General features: G+C 34.7%; 1 protein-coding gene across 13 annotated transcripts in view; it reads right to left on the reverse strand.

The window, feature by feature from the left end:
- The window catches only part of LOC123759628 (1-phosphatidylinositol 4,5-bisphosphate phosphodiesterase delta-4), a 107552-nt gene that overhangs the window by 10123 nt on the left and 76832 nt on the right, over nt 1–20597 (reverse strand). For 6 of the 13 annotated variants that reach the window (XM_045744774.2, XM_045744771.2, XM_045744777.2 and 3 more), the window contains 12 exons: nt 16447–16470; nt 13143–13241; nt 11810–11987; nt 10440–10569; nt 8052–8167; nt 6865–7025; nt 5584–5704; nt 5123–5208; nt 3356–3565; nt 3073–3171; nt 1701–1789; nt 921–1019 (listed from right to left, as the gene is read on the reverse strand). In XM_045744774.2, the coding sequence (XP_045600730.1) occupies nt 921–1019; nt 1701–1789; nt 3073–3171; nt 3356–3565; nt 5123–5208; nt 5584–5704; nt 6865–7025; nt 8052–8167; nt 10440–10569; nt 11810–11987; nt 13143–13241; nt 16447–16470 (1412 nt within the window). The remainder of the gene's footprint in view (nt 1–920; nt 1020–1700; nt 1790–3072; nt 3172–3355; nt 3566–5122; nt 5209–5583; nt 5705–6864; nt 7026–8051; nt 8168–10439; nt 10570–11809; nt 11988–13142; nt 13242–16446; nt 16471–20597) is intronic. The other 7 variants (XM_045744773.2, XM_069317002.1, XM_069317011.1 and 4 more) reach the window with 3 other exon arrangements.

Genomic DNA, 20597 nt, shown 5'->3' on the forward strand with positions numbered 1-20597 from the left:
CAGCTTAAAAAAAAATTAACCCAACAAATTTGGGTTAATTTTACACATTTATGACATTTATTAATAGGTTAATGTCAAAACCAAAATTAGAAATTAAGTCAAGTCATTTAACATACATCCTAGTCAAGTCATCCAACATACATGACCACAACTTTATTTTTTTTTGGGGGGGGGGGGGGCCCTCCCAGCATCCTTCCACCTTACTTCCTGTGAATACTATCCCAGTGTCGTTGATATCACCCAAGAGTTTCAAGTACAGTAGTCACAGACAATTAATGGGTCTCGTAGTACATTTGGCTAAGTTATCATATTGCAATCTTGGATCCAGGGTTTGACACCCAGGAGGGACAAGAAAGGTCGAGCAAGTTTCCTTTCACCTAATGCATCTGTTCACCTAGAAGAAGTAACCTAGGAGTTTAGACATCTATCGAGATGTTGCATCCTGGGGAGGGTCAGTATTTCGACCTTGGAAGGGCCTCGATATAAGCCTACTAAAGTGTATTTTTACACTCGGGCATTCTGTCCCTGATTAAATGAATTATATATAACCAATGCCGACAGTATAGAAATAATTCGGGAAAAACGTCTGCTTTTAATAACCGAGGCCACATCAAAAATCATTATATTAAATAATTTCTTGGGCAAGAAACTCTAAAGATTTCATAATTACTGGGTTTATGATTTTATTTTTAGTTTGAATTGCTAGTTTTAATGAAAAGGGGGGAACCTTAACTCCTGTTATAAACAAATATCTAGAGCTAACCCTCAACTATGTTAAAAGTTCCAGCAAATTTTTATTATAAAATTGCTAGACGAAAAAAATTATATTAAAATATTAAACCATGGATATGTTCCATGCAAGCACTGTCAGGTGAAAATCATACATGGCACTACAGGGGGTAGTCACATCGTCATACTACCTGCTCTGCTTGATGCGATACACTGCGCCTCTTTTTGGAGTTTTGCCTAGCCCTCTTAAAAGAGCGGTAGAATGTCTTAAGGTGAGGAGTGAAGAGATCCTAGTCAAGTGATAAGAAAAAGGCATTTACATGGTGAATGAGGAGTACTGCAGTAACTTGAAGTCGGGAGGTAAGTCATCTAATTTGCTCATAAAGGAGTTTTCAAAGCAGTAAACTTGAAAATAATTGTCGAATTCTTTTAATTTTTCTCAAAGTAGTATGACAAAGTTCTTGACACCCAGAAAAGAATAGTGAAGAATCATCAAAATACACAAAGTACTACACAGTGCATAAAACTCTACAAAGCATCTCCACTAACATTCTCCAAATACAGTGTGTACTTAGTATGTAGTAGTATACAGTATACCTTATAATAGTAGCATGCCAGCTAGAGAAACAGGTAATGTATTGCAGGTTTATGTATGCATACAACAGTACATTTCTTAAGGTACTTCAATCATAGCACATACAGTAATTAATCTTGCAATTAACAGTGTCTAAACTGTACTTAGTTTGCCTTCAAGGATATTAAACAAATAGCAATGCGTTATTGAATCTTGCTAACCATTAACTTCCACGTATCTAAACTATTTAGTTTGCCTTCAGGGATATTAAACACAAACTTCATTAATTTGAATGTCTCCCAAGAGAAAGAACAAGGTACAATCATACCATATTCAAGTATTATTTCAACCATCACAATTAAACAAATTAAGTCGGAGGAAATTCAGGGAATCTTACCTTTTTAGTTTGTGCAGCACCATCATCACTATCAATATAATCAATGGCATCCTGGTCATCATCGTCATCATCCGACTCCACTTCAGACCCTAGTTTACAACATTCAAAATTATTTTTACCGTACGGACAAATTATCAGATATTTCTACAGGTTTCAATACACGTGCATCAGTTGCAGATCTATGTCCACATGTATTACAAAACATTACAGCTTCGAGATGATTATTAACCAGATAATTTTACAAGTGTAGTTGGGTTCAAGAATAAGCATCAAACCACAATCACGAAGCATTTTAGTAAATGCAATTAAATATTTTTACGAAACAAAAATATTTTTAATTTTGGTTTCATTTTCCCAGTGGATACTTATGACTAACCAAATCATGTGTATTTTGTGATTATTCTTGCATATATATATATATACATAAATACATAGGACACTTTGTCCACCTTTTGTTACATGCAAAAAAAAAAAAAAAAAAAAAAAAAAAAAAAAAAAAAAAATAAAAAAAAAAAAAAAAAAAAAAAATTCCCCTACTAAACATGAAAATCACTCAATATATGTATAACGAAACTTACTAAAAAAATTCATAATACTGTATAACATTGTAGAATAGGTGTCTTACACTGAATGCCATCAATTACAGTACGTAACAATGCAGCACGTCACACACACTTCACATCACGTAAACAAGAGTTAAATACAATGTTACTGCCCAGCAGCAGCCTAGAGAAAATTGGGGAGCAGTAAAGGTGAAAGCTCGAGATAAAATGTTGACAAATGACATCTAACAGCCATACCTTTCCATACACTATGGAAAATCAAACCAAACACAGCAATAAATCCTTGACAGAAGCATCCCACTCAGCCAACCTCTCACACTGTTCAAAAGTACTTGACGAACACCCTCAGAAAATACCTGATCAACAGGCAACAACTCGTATCATACTGCAACCAGCAGCATACAACAGCCTGGTTGACCAAACCACTAACCACGATGCCTGGCAAGACGTTGTGCCAGTGACATTGAACCTCAGAACCCCCCCTCAAGGCAGTCTCAAGGGAACCCTACATATGAATATCTTTACCTCATCTTGCTCATGAGTTATATACTGTAGAAGCTAATAATCATCACCTTTTAACATATTGCTTTCACCCATAATTAAAAAAAATTATATTCTTAACATACAAGACAATTTAAACTAATACATAACATACAGTACTTACATTACTAAAATTATCCAACTTGTTACTGAATAGTTTGCTATGAAAAGAACATTTGTATACCTATCCGAATGGAATTTAAATTCTCATCAACAGCACACTTCAAGCATGCTATATTATGTCAACAAAGCTCAACAATAAATCTTACCTTGAGGTTTTTTGCCCCTGATGATTATTTTGTTTTTTAGCGCCTCTGGAGAGGGGACAGCTGTAATGTCTTCTGACACTGGATCAGTTGCAAGCATATCTGACATTTGGAAAACAAACAATACTTTAAAAAAAAAGCTTGAGCAAGTAATAAGTTTGAATGTAATCAAAAATTTTTCTTCAATGAGACGTAATACCAACCGAATTGTTTTAATTGGATAAAATAATTTGTATTAAATGTAAAATTAGCTTTTTAAACCACATACAACATGCAGCAAGCCTACCTCCAAGGATATCCTTCAGCAGTTGCACCATGACTTTCTGCTGTTCCACACTTAAATGATTCTCAATAGAGAGAATGACTGGGTAAGGCGAGGCCTCGAAAGCATAGGCCTTGATACCATCTCTCAGAACATCAGCAAGAGTTATTTTAGTGGTCAAGGTATGACCATGGTAGATTATTGGCTCTCCTTCGTCTCCATCCCACAAATCCACTGTATGAAAAAGTATTTGATAAATACTACACACAAGAAGGATATAATTCAGATTAGAAATAATTCAGGGTCTAAGTAAAAAAAAAATGTAAACCTCGGCCAGGAAATAAGCCTCACCATTAAAGATTTCATAAAAGTTATACATGAGTTTCTTCAGAAAGCACTACAAAAAGGAATTCTTGTTACAGTACTCAAAGGAATTTGACTTGCAGTACAGAATATAACATTTTATTCTAAATGGAGGGTACCGAAGATTTATGAATATAAAATTATGCATGTCATAGTATGTTAATAAAGTGCTTCACATTAATAAACTGGCTCATCGGCACTGTCAAGGATTTTTATTTATCTATCAAATTATCCCAATTGTCTACCACTTCATAATCAAATTTTTGTACCAGGGGAGGGTGATGTCTTAACAGCTGCAAGAAAATGATTATACAGTATAGTACAGTATTTAAAAAACATGAAACAACAAGCAGGAGAAAAATTGTAATCAACTTTCACAGTTTATATCGATCAAAACTACACCCCCCATTATGAAACTGACAGTAGGTCACAATGGATAAAAAGTCCCCTGAACTTTTGCCTATTCTTCCCTATAGCAGGTCTTTAGTTTCACTATTAAAATTTGTAAGCAAATTTAATTACAGTTTTGTCGAAGCCACCTTCGCTTCACTTTAACTGTCCTCTCAAGCTTTAATCATTGGGGATTTTCCTTCAACTCTATTCACTATACTTATTAATTTTTATACAATTATTATACTTTTATTACATACTTTTTGAAACAATCCTAAGGTCTTGCCACACATTCTTGTTATTACAAGAAGTGGTGACTGCCCGAGTGACGGCCACACTACAGCGTGGTCTAACAAATGGGTTCAGGTTGCCCTTCAAATTTATTGATGGTAGGGAAAAATGCCAGGTATTAAGGATATGTAATGATTAATATGCTACATAAATAATGAAACTTGTTCGATAAAAAAACAAACAATGAATGAATGTGAAACACACTGCAGTGTCGGTAGCAATTACACTGTAAACAACATGGAAAGCTTACAAGTGTGTCACTGCCAACATCAAAACAGCACAGATTTTTTTCTAAGCTCTTTTGAAAACAGTAAACTCTTCTTTGTAAACTTTTTTCTGCAGACTGCTCATTCTTCCATTTCAATCCCTGGGCTGTACAAGAGTTATACAAAGCATTATCTGAATGCGCATAAAATTTGTTTTCAGAACAAGATGACGTGTCTACTGGAGGCCTGAAAAACCATTTGGGAACACACACTAACCCAAAGAATTTTTGGGTTAGTGTGTGTAATCTAATCTGGGATTAGACAGCGGGAAGGAATGGTGCCCAACCACTCGGACCACTGGGGGATCGAACACTGACCTGCAAGAAGCAAGGCTTTCACTGTACTGATCAGTTCAAGTGGTTGAGTACAGTACTTGAAACACCTCAGGAAGGTATGTACACCATAGGTTGAACGTATGAGGATAGTATGCATTTTAAGGGTTGAAGAGCAAACGTGTTGGGGATAACAGCACTGTACTCACATTCCAGAAGCCGACATCCTCGTTTAAGTGCACTTATGTAGCCCTCAACGCTACTTTCTCCAGCAAGTTGGTGACCAGTCAGGTACCTATTGCATAAAAAGCTTACTAACAAAAAATCCTTTTTAAACAATCAAATTAAAAATTATTAATGCTATACATTTCTAATTCAATACGAGCAGGATTTCAACAATATTGTTTTAAGCTTTCCAAAATGCAGTGATTGAGCCAAAAGCTGGCTTGTTGTGATTGTAACCACATGCTCATAACTGGGCAAGAAAAGGCTACAATACAATAATTTACTTAATTCACCCTTACTGTTTACGTGTGTTGATGTTTAATGATAAGGATTAATTTCTACTGTAAAACAATTGTGACTTCCATAACACAAAATAAAACTGCATGTTTTAACCCCGTTGAGAAAATTTCCTGCACTCGACACCAACACTGGTTGCTATGCTTACGTATTATGGGAAGAAGAGATGTAGTAATGTGCAAGTGGCTGGGTCATGTCTTGATGAACTTTGCTCTTGTGTTCGTGGTTGAATATATCAAACATATCCGAGAGGAGCATATGGTAGAAGCCTGAAAAAGAAAGTGTCAACTGAATACATTTCATTAGTTCACGTTTGTTTAGCATGATATGAATTAGATGCCCAAAACTTGCACGAGCATATGTTTGATTAACGATATCAAGAGTGCTCTGAAAACAGTGCAAGTACCATAATAGCCAGAGGATAGAACACCGTCTTGCATTGTTTTAAAACTTATCTTCAAGAATTTTTGTTTATCATCAAATCCAAAATGCCATTAGAAAGATTAAATTACATATAAAAGGTATATTTATCATTTCCCAGTGCAAAATATGGCAACGGCTGCACTTTTGCATGAGCCAACCCATCATATAAGTCTTTACACACAGAGGCTTAAAGATATTCTTCAACCAACCTGTCTTCTTAAATAATACCTTACATTTTGAAGTCACAATCCCTAATGGACAAAACATAGCGGCTACCATTCACATTTTCTATGCGTGGGTCTTTTGGTTAAGATAGATTCTGACAATTTAGTACCTTTTCAGTTCACTGTGACAAGACAATGGGCTGCTTTAACACAAGTGTAATATTTCTAAATATAATATTGACTTGTCGTGTAAGCCCATGAATGTCATCATTCTGGTGAAATGCCTGAAAGACCACTGGAACAATAACAGTGCAGATACAAGCCAAACAGGATATCAACCAAAATTTAACAGCACAGAGGTGGTTCATGAACCCATTGGACAATCTTAGTGAAGCCAACATACAAGTCATAAATACTTGTCCACCGCATAAGGCAAAAATGACTAAGCTTTGTGTCCACTCTGAAATATCCCATTGAAATAAGAAAGATGTACAGTATTTCAATGTTATAACAATTGTTATATCTTCTGAATTGTTACAACATTTGTGTTTCAGACATGTAATTAGAGAAAAAAAAGTTAAAACTTCTAATGGTACAAACCACTTGGCTGCTACAACACCTGAACACATTTTGTAAATATTTGGGACACCGAAAATTTTGCCAAAATGCTTTGTGTACTAATAACTTTATTAAACATGCCTTTTATGCAACATCTATTCAATCACTATACTGTGTCCTGTATTATTTTTTAAATAAACAAATTATTATTATTATTATTTGGCCACACATTTAAAAAAAAAAAAATAGTTTCCAGGAGGATAGTGACTGAAGTAGAGACTTACCATCTTGCGTCATATATCCTTGGTCTTTAAGGTCACTGATTTCAAATTCATGAATGAGCTTGGTTGCTTGGCTCTCATCCAAGTCAATGAGACCCTGTTCTTTATGGAGGAAGGCACACAGCTGGTCTGCACTCATTAGCTGAGTTTTCTCACTTGCATGTCTGTCAAATAACAAAAAATTTGAGTAACAAATAAAAAATTAAGCCATGTAAACTACATCGAAGATAAAAATGAAGGAAAGGAAACGGGAAGAGGTAAAATGTTTAAAACATTTGGGGAGGGTAGCATTGGCTAAAATTTGGAGGGAAGGAAAACTATCAAGAAGAGCACCAATACATTACAATTAGCACTTGGAAAGGATCAAGATAAGGATTTGAAAAGAGATGGAGGGAAGGAATAGTGCACCCAACCACTTGAACAGTCAGGGATTGAACATAGACCTGCTTGAAGCAAGACTATCACTACCATCCATCCCAAATAGTTGTGCAGGCCAAAAATGTGAGTATGGAAGGATAAATAAGGAGAGTGGGAGAAGAGGTGTACGATGAATGAATACAGTAGTATAAACAAAAAAACGTTAATATGGGAGTTAATCCCTGCACTGTGCACCTCTCGTATGACAACTCTGAGGTGCAAAAGAATTTTTTTTAACAAAATAACATTCTTTTTATTGTTAAAATGCATTCCCTGATCACAGAAAGGTTAAATATTTACAGTACTGTATACCTATTTTAGTACCGCTGACATTTTCCACAGGTTTTATAGAAGGAACCACTAAGCAGTTCCAGTGAATCTTGTAACCATTGATCCACATTCAGTATAGCCTCATTTTGTACAAAGTTGCAAGTATATGCATTGCATATAATGTACTGTATATGATTTTCTTAATTAATGTTTTTATCACATTTTTTCAAGTGCAATAACACTGGAATGTCAATACTATTTTTGAGATCATAGAACATTGGTATTCATGTTATATTCATGTAAATACAATGTACACAATATTATATACTGTATAACTATTTCCATGATGACCAAACTACAATTCAGAAGATGGAGGCACAATGAGGTTTTGGTCCATCCTGAATCATTATCAAGTCATGTGATACACAGATTTGACTTCATCTTATGGCTTCCAAACTTCAACACATTCTTGCTAATTTGTTGTCAACTGAAGTCATACTTACTTTTTGAACAACTTTTCAATTTCTGGCATTTTCAGTAGTGCATGATAGAAGTTAACAAATTCTCCAACTTCCAGAACTTGGTCGCCATCTCTCTTCTGCTTACTGGTGTTAGCTTGCTGAAATAATGTTTTTATTATTACCTTTGTATCCGAGTACTGAACACTAGTTTCATTAACTCACATGCTTCAAATATCTCCCAACTCTGCACACTGAAAAATAAGATACAAATTAAATTGAAAAAATGAGTGACGGTTACAGCACTTGTTGGGCACCTTGGTATGCCTACTCTATCCTCTCGGCAGCCTCCAAAACCAAGGATCTCGTACGCTTGTCTGTGGTGGCTGACGACCCATACACCAAGATCAGATAGGCATCCGCCCTTGCATGCGCACTCATAATAGCTAGTTACATGGTCTGGTGCATGTACATATATTTTATTATTAAAGATGCTAAAAAAAATGCCAAAATTATTTGACTTTTGTGGAACTGTAATGAAAGCTTCATAATAGCCTAGAAAGACAATCTATCAATCCTTCCTTCTCTTGTTTTGTTTTGGTGACCATGTCAGTTGTGCCTTGTTTGCAAGTCTAAGGTCTGCTCTTTTGGCATGGTCTATAACATAACTTTATACCTGCAGACAAGTTCAGTTAAAAGTTTTTCTATTACCAAATCCAATTATCTTGTCATACAATTAAATATTTTCTTTTGGTGCATTTTGTAATCTTGATCAGCACAAGTACAGTGCTACTTTATATGCATACGAGGTAGTGCTGATTAGTTGTAATTAGTATGTAATTCACCTAAATGAGAGGTTAACCAACTCATGATATAATTTTATACTCTCAGCCTACACGTGCCCCACCCCCTCCAGGCCTACACGAATCGTGATTCTTACGATTTTGTACGTGGTGATCATATCGCCTTCTGTCTACCAGTTTTGGCATATTTTGCATTTTCCAACCTTCCCCATTTAGGCATTTAGTAAGATGCCAAGATGTCTATTTAATCTCTTCAAGTATGGATACCAAACAAATGTTTTATTTCTAACTTGGGTCTCACATGTGTCATGACATTAAGCATTGCTCCATCCATGTATTTTAAGGCAGGTCTACAATTAGCTCCGGCTGGAGGATCAGGCTTGAATGCCTCCGCCGGCAACCCGAAAGGGGACTCCCGAGACGCCCGAGTCTCAACACCAACTAGACACTGCCCCGACTCCAAAACCCTCAGACGTTTTGGAGCTGGAAGCAAGGGGGAAAGAACACGAACATAGCTTAGGCTCCTCTGGTTGTTCCCTTAATGTGATCCTCTAGAAATGGCTTAATATCCACAATCACCCCTAAATCTTTCTTGACTGAAGTTCATTAACACCCAAACAGAACAGCTACAGTACTTAAAAGTACTACTTTGAGGTGCACATGTATGAAAATGGGTAATGACTCAAATTGGGAAAAATTGCATGTGGCTATAGGGGCACAAGAGAATCACAAATAGTGACTGGAGCAGTGTAGGGAGTTAAGAGTGTTCTTGCACAAGTTTTAAGCCAAATACTGTATACTATACACCATAAAACTTATAGAACACTATTGCATACAATTTGGTTGATCCATCTGATTTGAGGTCAAGCAAGTTTCAGGAGACAACTAAAAGTGGGCATCAAAGATTTATAGAAATTAAACCCATTCTGAAACTAGTGTTAGCTTAGTAACAAAGACGCACTGAAATACAAAATGATAAAATTTTAGTCTGCTCTCGGAGCATCGCTGCTCAGAAATGAGGCACAAGCAATCATGTGGGCTTTCTTAACATGGCTCATACATGGTAGCCTTTATTAGAATCTGAGAACTTGAGGTTTCTGAAGAGATATGCTCAGTATTTCTGCTATTGCAACTTTTTATTTAGGTCACAGATCATACAATAAAATATAAATGGAACGTGTTTTGAGATCATCTCCAGCAAATCTCAATGAAAATTGAATTATTTAGGACCTCAGATAATGCAACAACCAATATGAAGTTACCCAAATATAAACATCTGTTGGCACTTCCTGCCAACACAAATGATGGAAAATTCGATGGCAATAAAGTCAAACATTTACTCCACATAGGATTGCAAAAGTCAAGCAGGTAAAAAAATGTACAATAAACAGCAAAAACATCTTGGAAAACTGTGTGAAAGTTTAAAAAATAGAGTAGAGCACTTGATGTGTAGCAAGAGCATGACCAATAAACAGAAATGGCATCTTCTTTACTTATCCCAAGGAGGACCAAGAGGAATGGAACAGCTCAGAAAGTAATGCTATACAAAGATAAATGCAGCCTGTAAGCTTTCGGTTACTGAATAAAACCCACTAATACTTCAGAGATAGTAAACTAGTAGAATACTTACATTGAATAGCTTCTTGGCATGTGTTTTGTCCATTTTGATGTTTAACTGCTTGAGCAAAGTGCAACACTCATTAAAATTAAGAGATCCATTATTGTCTTTGTCAGCTTCTTCGAACTGTTGCCGTAACCACCTGTACACGACAAATTCAAATATTGAGACTCGATAAAACAGATTTTAATATAAAAATAAATACATAACCAAAGTTATAATGTTTATCATGCTTCTATATTGATAAACAAGCCATTAAGGTTCCCTCCGAAAATGTAACTGCTAATAGGTGACTTAAAAAGAAAATATTAAATGGAAAGCAAGCTCTCTTGCTCAGTACACTAATTCAGATGCAGACGAGGAGTCACAATAACGTGGCTGAAATATGTTGACCAAACCACTCACTAGAAAGTGAAGGGACAAAGACGTTTTGGCCCATCCTGGACCATTCTGAAGTCGAGAAGTCGACAAAACGTCGTCGACCCTTCACCATCTAGTGTGTAGTTTGGTCAACACAGTAATTCAGAATTGGGAAGCATGTTAATTGCCTGCAACTTTTCAAATAACTGATCCACTAGGTGGAGACCATCGTTTAATACAACAAAAGCTAGGAATACAGGAAAGGCAGACTTATGGAGCAAAGGTATGGTATATAGCAAAAGACAGTATGTAGTATGGGCCTCACTAATAGATCATCAAAACATGGAATCCTTGGTAGGCACCTGAGCATGTACAAAAAGGCTAAATTGATTGAGTTTAGTGGTCAATGTCAATAGAAAATTAGCTGCACACAATAAAAGTTCTATATTCACTTACATTTCAGTATTCAGTGTATTTATTATAGTAACCACATTTAGTTGTGTAAATACAGAATAGGCATGTGCAAGGGTGTTGATATCTATTAACAAATTAAATTCCTATATGTTTACACAAATTATGAACATTATACTTTATTTCCAGAATATCCCTGCTCTATCTAGCTTCCTAAATATAAATGTAGTTGTCAGCAAACCTTCAGGCAATTACCTGTATGTTGTCTGTCCCCCTAAAGAATACATAAAACTATTTGCCTTTAATTGTGTACATTGTGAAAATGATTGCTTCTACCAACATATAAATGAAAAAATTGTACCGAGAAATATTTATTAATATAGCAACTACTATATTTTACATGAACAACTAAGGAACTACAAGTTAATTTGCTTGAGAAGTTTTATGATCTATTTGGGGATTCAACATATGACTGTTCCTTGCCTTATACTGTAATTCAAATTACAAATATGATTTTTTATTACTAGGTGAAAGAAAGAAATTAAAACACTTTCATAGAGAAAGAAGGCTTGTATAATATAACCATAACTTATGTCAACACTCCTACTTACACATCATACTGTTTCTCTTCATGAAGAGCCTTGACAGACTGAACAAGGTGTGTCAGACCCGACACCCAAGCATCCCTCTCATCTTCAGTAGCTGCAACCAGGTCCAACACCTCCCTCCCACCTGGTCCGTGGATGATTGAAAAGCACTTGTTTTCTTCTAATGACGGTTCATCGCCAGCTGAAGAAAATATTAGATAAATCTTTTCCTTGCCGTATCTGCTAGATTAAGGACCTACCCAAAACACTAAGCATGTTAGTGATTTAGCAAGAATGTAAGAACACCAATGTTATGTACTCTCACAAACCCAATATACCTAGTATACAAGTAAAATAATAATAAAAAATCAATAGGCAGTGGCATCAATAAAATATAACAATCAGAAAATATTTGACAGTGCTTCAGATCTCAATGTACTGGAAAATGGTTTAAGATTGGAATAAATTATGGCTATCGTGTGGAAATTATTTAATTACACTTATGAAACTAAATTGTCATCACAATTTCCAGTACAACTGGGATTATTTTCTTCTCAACCTTGGCCCGACACCATCACAATCCCCCTACCTTGTTGAGTCTAACATTTAGAAAGGCTACAATGATAAGAATTTAGGAAAAGATGGAGGAAAGGAATACCACTGGACAGTCGATGATTGAACACCAACGTGCAATAATCAAGGCCATCATTCTACTGCACAGTAAGTGGTTGAACTTGTTGACATTAAATAGGCCCTAGCTTTCTTAACAACTGCATCTGTTATAATCCATAATAGCCTTCACACACCTCTCTCAGAGTATAAACCATCTTGTGCCCTATCATTCGAGACCTTCCACCTCCACTCCCTTCAACATTACTACATTAACAATTATGCTGCAAAAATTTTACAACCTTCACCAAATTCATAACAAGTTCAATGCATCGAGTTATGTCCTAGAGAGTGAGCTAGTACCTCAAGCTGAAAGGCAAGCCCTGTATGTTAAGGGGCCAATAACTGAAGGCATTTCTAAATTGGTTAAAATTAATTGCTTAAAAACATAATACAGCTATATATTTACAAGTCACTTGAGTGTTCCCATTTTCAACCCATTCTCAAAATGAATAGCCCCTAACAATATCATGCAGTAATCATTCCAATTAAGAGTATTTACGAATGATAAGTGCTTATACATAATGCAACTGATGACACTTGAGCTTTTCTTGAAATGACTTCACTCAGTATTTAAAACACCTTCCTTAAAATTCTTCAACTCCTTCAAACTAACTCTGCAGCAAAAGGGTTGACATTTAACTTTTATCTGAGCAGCTGAATATACCCCAAAGTTGACAAAGTTTACCTGCCGCTTTATCTTTGGTCTTCTCAGAGTGGCTACTAACTTTGTTGAATGTGTCCGTCTTCCAGCCTTCACGGACCTCTGTGATCTCTATCAAAGGAACTGCAAAAGAACATTAACAGATGTTAAACTTTTAAACGTCTCTTAAAATTTAAGTGAATCGATAATGTTTGAATAGGAAAAACTTGTCATATTGACTTCAAACACTGACATTAACAAGCTTTAAATTTTACAAGAGATATTTAGTCTTTAAACAACTACTGTCAATAAATCCGACTCCTGGGAATATTAGTAATATTCTTCATATACTGTAGTTAAACCCTTACACATTAAAAATATTATACTAAAAAATACTATATTTACTTTACTGTTAAAAAACAGTCCCATTTAAAATATATCATTTAATCCTACTACTGAAATAAGGGAAAGTTTATAAACAACTAAATTCTCAATTCACTCTGTATAAAAAGGTCGAGATACGGTATACAAATGGTTGTACACATTTATATATATTAACCAAATACACCAAAAATGTTAACATTATTTGCAGATATGGTAAATGTGTAGAGTATTTAAGCAACTCCCACTACACCTTACCAACTTACTAGCAACACTCGCTGCACTACCATTTCCTCTACGGATGGTTCTAGATATAAAACTATCACCTGAGGACAACAAAGAACATTGTGCGAGGAGCCTATGCTACACTTTCCAATTTCAGAAGTGCTTTTAAATACATGGATGGTCAAATACTGAAGAAACTGTTCACAACTTTTGTTAGACCAAAGCTGGAATATGCAGCACTTGTATGATGTCCATATCTTAAGCACATCAACAAACTGGAGAAGGTGCAAAGACGTGCAACTAAATGGCTCCCGGAACTGAAGGACAAGAGCTACAAGAAGAGGTTAGAGGCATTAAATATGCCAAATCAATAAGATGGAAAAAAAGGGCAATATGATCACTAGGTATAAAATAGTAAAGAGAATCCATAAAATTGACAGGGAAAAATTCCTGACCTGGAACTTCAAGAACATGAGGACATTGATTTAAACTAACTAAACAATGATGCCTAAGAAAATTCACTTTTGCAAAAAGAGTGGTAGACTGTTGGAACAAGTTAGATTAGAAGATGGAGGAGGCCAAAACCATAGTAGTTTCAAAGCGTTATATGATAGAGTACCAGGAAAACTGACCACCACCAGCATAGCTCTCATCCTGTAACTACACTTGGGTAACTAACTACCTGTGCCCTTACACTGAATACAGTAATCCAATCCTATGATCTAATAGTGTTATTCTATATTTCAACATTCTCTTCTAATTTATGTACAGTATATATTTACTGTGCTTACTGTACATGCTTAGTGGCTCTGACAGTATGGTGATGTGTTGGAACCGCTTAGACAGCGAGCCAAAATCTAGCCAGTAGATTTTTTTTAAATTCCAATGCTCAACTGCTATCGTATTCTACACAATTCCCTTCTACTTTTTAAAATATCTATGCAGTAGGTTTCTTCTATAATTATAAAAACAACTGCACACATAATATTCTAAGCTTAGTATAAATATTTTACAAAGTAGAAACATGCACTACCAAATGTGAATATAAATTTTTTTATGTGAACAATGTTTGGGTGGCATTTGTGCCTGTGTTCAGGTCTGATCAACATTATTAAATTTTCACACTACTCTTGAATTTTATTTAATTTTGAAACATTTAAAGCATCCTAGTTCATTGTGGTATAGTCAAACAAATGTTACAATATTGCACACAGTCTGAATTAATTTTAAAAACAATGTAGCCATTTTACTACAAGGTTATAAAAATATTATTGGTTAAGGTTACCATTTACTGGATACTGTAATTGATTATTACAGTGGCCAAAAATGTGTTGTAGGTACAGTCCTGTATAGGTTTATTGCCAAACTTATGAACCTGATTGAAAAAAATCAATTCTTATGAGACAGCTCTGGAATGAATGATGTACATGCAAAACCAACGAAGTTATTAATTAAAACCTTTTAGTGTCTAGAGTTCCACGACTGTTTGGAAACCCTTGTGCACTAATTCAGATAAAATGTCACCCATTTGTAAGGAAATTTAGCCAGTGCAACCATGTATATTATGGTAAACAATATACTTCCCTTTGGTTTCAATATTAGAAATTCCTAGAAGAGCAAACCTCGTTCCTGAATGTTCAACTTGTGAACGTCCAGATATCAACATTCTAGGGTGTTGGACACTGGTGCCTGGCACTCCAATGTCCAACTCATTCTTAGGCATCACAAGACGTTAAATTTGATATTACCAAACAAGATAACATATTGTGTTTAATCTTTATGGTGTTTTCATACTTTCCATTCTTGCCTATACATCTAGACTAATGACAAGATACCTCCATTCACTGACTAATTCCTAGGGAACCACCACATTGTGTCTGCAACACTAGAGGAAGAACAGTATTTAGATTCCACTTTGGTAAACTTATGTGGAGGGAAGGCATAGACTGTTTACTTTAATGTACTGTATCTAATTATTTGTTATACAATAGAGGAATGGATGACAGGAGTAAAAACAGTACTATCATCAACTGTTCTTATTTAAAAAATAAGCAGTATAGTATAGAAAAATATTTTGTCCCAAAGCTATGAAGCAAAACAAACCATTAACACCGAATTCTGAAATTGAAAAATTAAGTAATCTAGCAATCAGGTAGTGTTACCAAATTAGACTAAACGTAATTGTGTACTTTTCAATAATGTACTTGGCTGCAAGTATTTCGTCTAGTTAAAACACTGAGCATTGCATTAATGATATTGATGGAGGATTCAAAACATTTGCCTATATTCATTAATAAGATTTAGTATAGCACTGCAAATCATCATACAATAATACACAAGTGAAATACATTTTTAAATTACAAGGTAATGCAAATAGACTCAAATTCCTGAAGATAGTCTGCACCTGCATGCATATGAAGGAAAAAATTTCATAGCCAATAAGTTACATTCCATAAGCAGACAATTGCCAGGTTTACCCGAGCTAGGAATAGTGTTTAAGTTCCTGTATTCCAAAGTATTACTGCCGAGTACGCAATTTAAATACAATCGCAACAATACTGTACTGTATTTACATTCTAATACATGCAATATTTTTTATTTCTAGATAAATAACTATTTTGTAAGACTGCTGTCACCAGGACGAAATGATTCACAGTTCAATAAGTTACCATTTCTATGTTAGTATCACTACATGTTAGTAAGCCTATTTACCAAGCATTAGCATATATTCAAATGGCTTTACCTGCATTTTCTGGTCCATCGCTGCCTACAACACAGCGGAGACAAAAATAATATTAGAAATGGGTAATGGTTATTAAGAGGCATATTCATTTAGTACTCAAAAGATCATTTCATATATTCACACTGCAAAGAAGAAAAATCTGTATATACATCACAATGAGTCAATGATGGCTATAAAGAAGAGATGGTAAAGAAAATATGAAGCAGACAAAAGAAAAAATTTGCAGATTAACTGAACAGCCTATAACAGGGATCGCCATAAACAGAACTGGAGGGTAATTTATATAATGGATAGCACTGCCTTATATCTAGTGATAATACTTTAGAGCAAGGGTTCTCAATGTTTTTACAATTACATACCCCAATGGATTACCCAGTATGTGACCCCCCCCCCTTCCTTTCACCAGATTGTCAAAATATCACCACCTGTCCCATTAGCTACCTGTATGACTTCAAATGATGTCAATAACTTTTACTTCACGTAAAGATAGCTAGAAACAAAAAAAGCTGCAACAAAATAATGATTACACTTCATAACAAAATAGCAAATATACAAACTAGCAGCTAGTGCAATTGTTATGAAATTTAGTCTCAACCTCCAGTTAAGAACCCATCTTAGGAACTACTGTTTCTCGGCTCTTATAAATTCATAAGCAATTCACTATTGCCATTCTATAAATACTCAGTATGGTACTGTATACATACAATACTACATACATGTTAATGCCTGCTGTATTTTTATACAGCTAGTGTCTACACTAGCTTCTGAATTGTACGTCACTACAATAATAACTTGGGTACTGTTAATGCATCATACTACCAATTCAGAGTAATGTAATATTTTATATGTACTGTATTTTAAATAATTACATTACAGTACTTTACCAACTATACTTTTGACAAAAATTGTTACTAACGCTATATTCACCTTCAAAAAGGTACAACATGTCATCTGAAATATATAGAACATAAGTAAATTATTTTAGTTTCAAATAGTTTTATACTGTATATTTTTTTCTATGATTAAAGAAAGCAACATTAACAAAACTAAATGATTTAAATGGTAAAATCTTGCTCAGTGAGAAAATCAATTGGAGCATTGAGGTGACCCAAAGGAACAGTGGTCAAGGAACTTCCAGCCGTGCACCTTACCCCTGTACCACCACACTTGGTACATCCAGCCGTGCACCTTACCCCCTGTACCACTACTTGGTACCAGTTATACAACCTGGGATTCCACTTAATTCATTGGAAGTCTGGAGGCTTGTACTGAAGCCAATCCACATTTTCCCATATAACCCCCAAGCACACTGGTTGGTGGGGGTAAATTAGTTCAATTGTATGCTCCAGCTTCAGATACACAAAGAACTCAAACTAGCTTGATATATAATGAGGGATGTTATTGGTTTGATTTCTTTGTGTATCCTACTCAGTACTATACTTTGCATTTGCAATACACGAACCGTTCACATATACGATTTCAGTATAATAAAGGATAAAACGAATTTAATAAAAATTTTCAAGTTAAACAAATGCACTTTGTTTTGGCCTCACTGCAAGAGAGGTTGATAGTGTTTATACCTAGAGAATTGATATATATATATATAAAACTATCTCTGAAGAAAAACTCATGGTACGAATTTTGTTGCCAACGTCCTATTAAGATTAGTACAATAATGATTCGACAAATGCATTGGCAACTTCCTTTAACTTTTACTTAAACACATAACTGAAGATATGAACAAGTAAAGATGAAGCAAGATGAATGGAGAAAAACTAGACAAATGAGGCACCATGCAAAATTAAATATCATTTACAAAGTAAATTTTAAAGCCGAAGTAATCATGTCTTACGGCCCAACAATTAATACAGTAATGAATATATATAAAAAATAACCAAAACATTTAGTTGAAGGGTAAATAAATGCATGCATAAATAAAATTAATAGCTGCTACTGCATAGTTACAAAAATGAATCCAACAAAATGCAGCTCACCTACACAAGTCATACAGTAGCTACAGTATTTTGGTAATGCATTTCAGTCATAACAGTACCTTGTGTACAGGATTAAGTCCTGTTAAGACAGATTCCACCGTTTAAAAACATATGTGAAGTAAAGCAAAAGATAAAATACTGTACTTAAAATGCTCAAACAATACTTAAGGTAAAAAATTAATAATGTAAATTAGTCAGATTAAACTTTAACCACAGTCATACTACCCTCCACAACAGGGTATTTGAATATGGTACATTTGACTGCTCTCCAAAAACTCTCACACACACTATAGGCGTACATGTTAGTGCAGAGCAGTGTTTCTCAACCTTTTAACCCTTGCACAACCCTTGATAGAATTACCATGTCTCGAGGATCCCCTGCACTAAAATTATTATAACATGTTTATTAATCTCAAAAGTATATATTTATTAATCACAGGAATAACCATTTTTGTAAACAAAAAATAAGCATTGACAATGTTCGGGCAGAACTTCAGGGTTCTGCAGCACGGAGGTTGAGAAACTCTGGTGTACGGTATTTACTTGGCCTGTGCTTGTGGGTGTCTAGCTTTAGCTATTTGGAATCCTGCCACTTTTATCAACCCAAGTTATGCACTATTTGAGTAAGATGGAGAGGCAAGTCCCAAGAGCTAAACCTGGAATCCTGAGACCACAGATAGGCATGTGTGTGGGTGTTTGTATTCATGCAGAAATTGTGGCCCCAATTTTATCTTTTCCCTAGAGCCTTCACTGAATTTTAAATGGTTATTTTTTATTTCTAAATTATTTGGTAAAAACATTTGCCAAACAACTTAAAAATTTCATACATGCATTCACTAGTTTGAAAGAGTGCATCAAGTAGTTATACAAAACAGAAATAAATAGAAACTTCACACTAAGAAATTATGTAAATCATGCCACCAAGTTGAAATTGCTGTTCTATTTTTTTTTGTTTAATTTGGAAAGATTTCTTTAGGCAGCTGTATTTACACATGCATAATGCAAATTGTGCATTACTGTAATGTTATCTTACAGTTACAGAATTAGTAATAGTCTACAGCCCTCCATGAATATACAAACAAATATATAGTAAAAATTAATGTCTCATAGTTTAACATACTTCGTAAGTAAAATAATATGTCAACTTGTGTCTCTTTAAAAAAAAAAAAATTACAATAAAACTTAAATTCTAATGATAGAAACAGCTTCTCAATTGATTAAAATAAAACAAATTTGGCAACAATTTGAATACTGTGCTATTAACAAAACTGCACACATGCAGTACATCAATGAAAGCTGAATGTATGCACTTTAATAATTTTAGAAATTTTAACCCCCAAAATAATCAATTTTATGCATAAAATTCAGTTGAATCGGATCACACTTTTTAGATGTATTGAGATCAAATTACCATTTGATCTAATAGTATTTACTATAAGATACTCATAAATAACATTTCCTTTTATGGAGAACAATAAGGCTATTACAAAAACTACATTTTACATGTTCACGAGCTCTGGTAAAAAGAAGCAGAAAAAAAACATCCCTACCACCACACCTAACTTTGTAAACTCTGCCAACCTTGAATGTATTATACAACAAATGTTGTATTCACAAATGAAACTAACGTTAAATTAATAAGACAAATGTGAGTTGCCTGTCATTCAGAATATAAAGCCTAATATTCGGTTAGAACCTGCCAAAGTTCTAATGTACTTCCCTTCATTTAAGCGATTACTATCATCCTAATTACTGGAGTGAGGTGTATGACATATGTACACATGTATATTGGTACATTCTTGATTGAATTTCATTGCAGGATGGCCATAGTAGTGTCTCCGCAATACTCTTACTATACAAACCTTTCACTCTTCGGAGCTCTCAAACCACTCCATATTTAGTTTTAGTTTTGCCTTTTAAGATAATGCTCATCTGCTTCTCCAATATGATTTCTTTGCTTCATCCTTGTACATCATTAAAGATTTGTCTTCCTAAATATGCTTGTGCCATATCAGTATATATATATATATATATATATATACAGTAGCTTCACTCTTACATCTCATACTCCCTCACTGCTATACCAATCTTACATACTTACACAAGCTTTCTATTAAAAAATTTTACCCTTGAGCACACTGCCACTTTCCATTCTAA

Source organism: Procambarus clarkii, chromosome 8, assembly GCF_040958095.1.
Source record: "Procambarus clarkii isolate CNS0578487 chromosome 8, FALCON_Pclarkii_2.0, whole genome shotgun sequence".
NCBI classification, from domain to species: domain Eukaryota; kingdom Metazoa; phylum Arthropoda; class Malacostraca; order Decapoda; family Cambaridae; genus Procambarus; species Procambarus clarkii.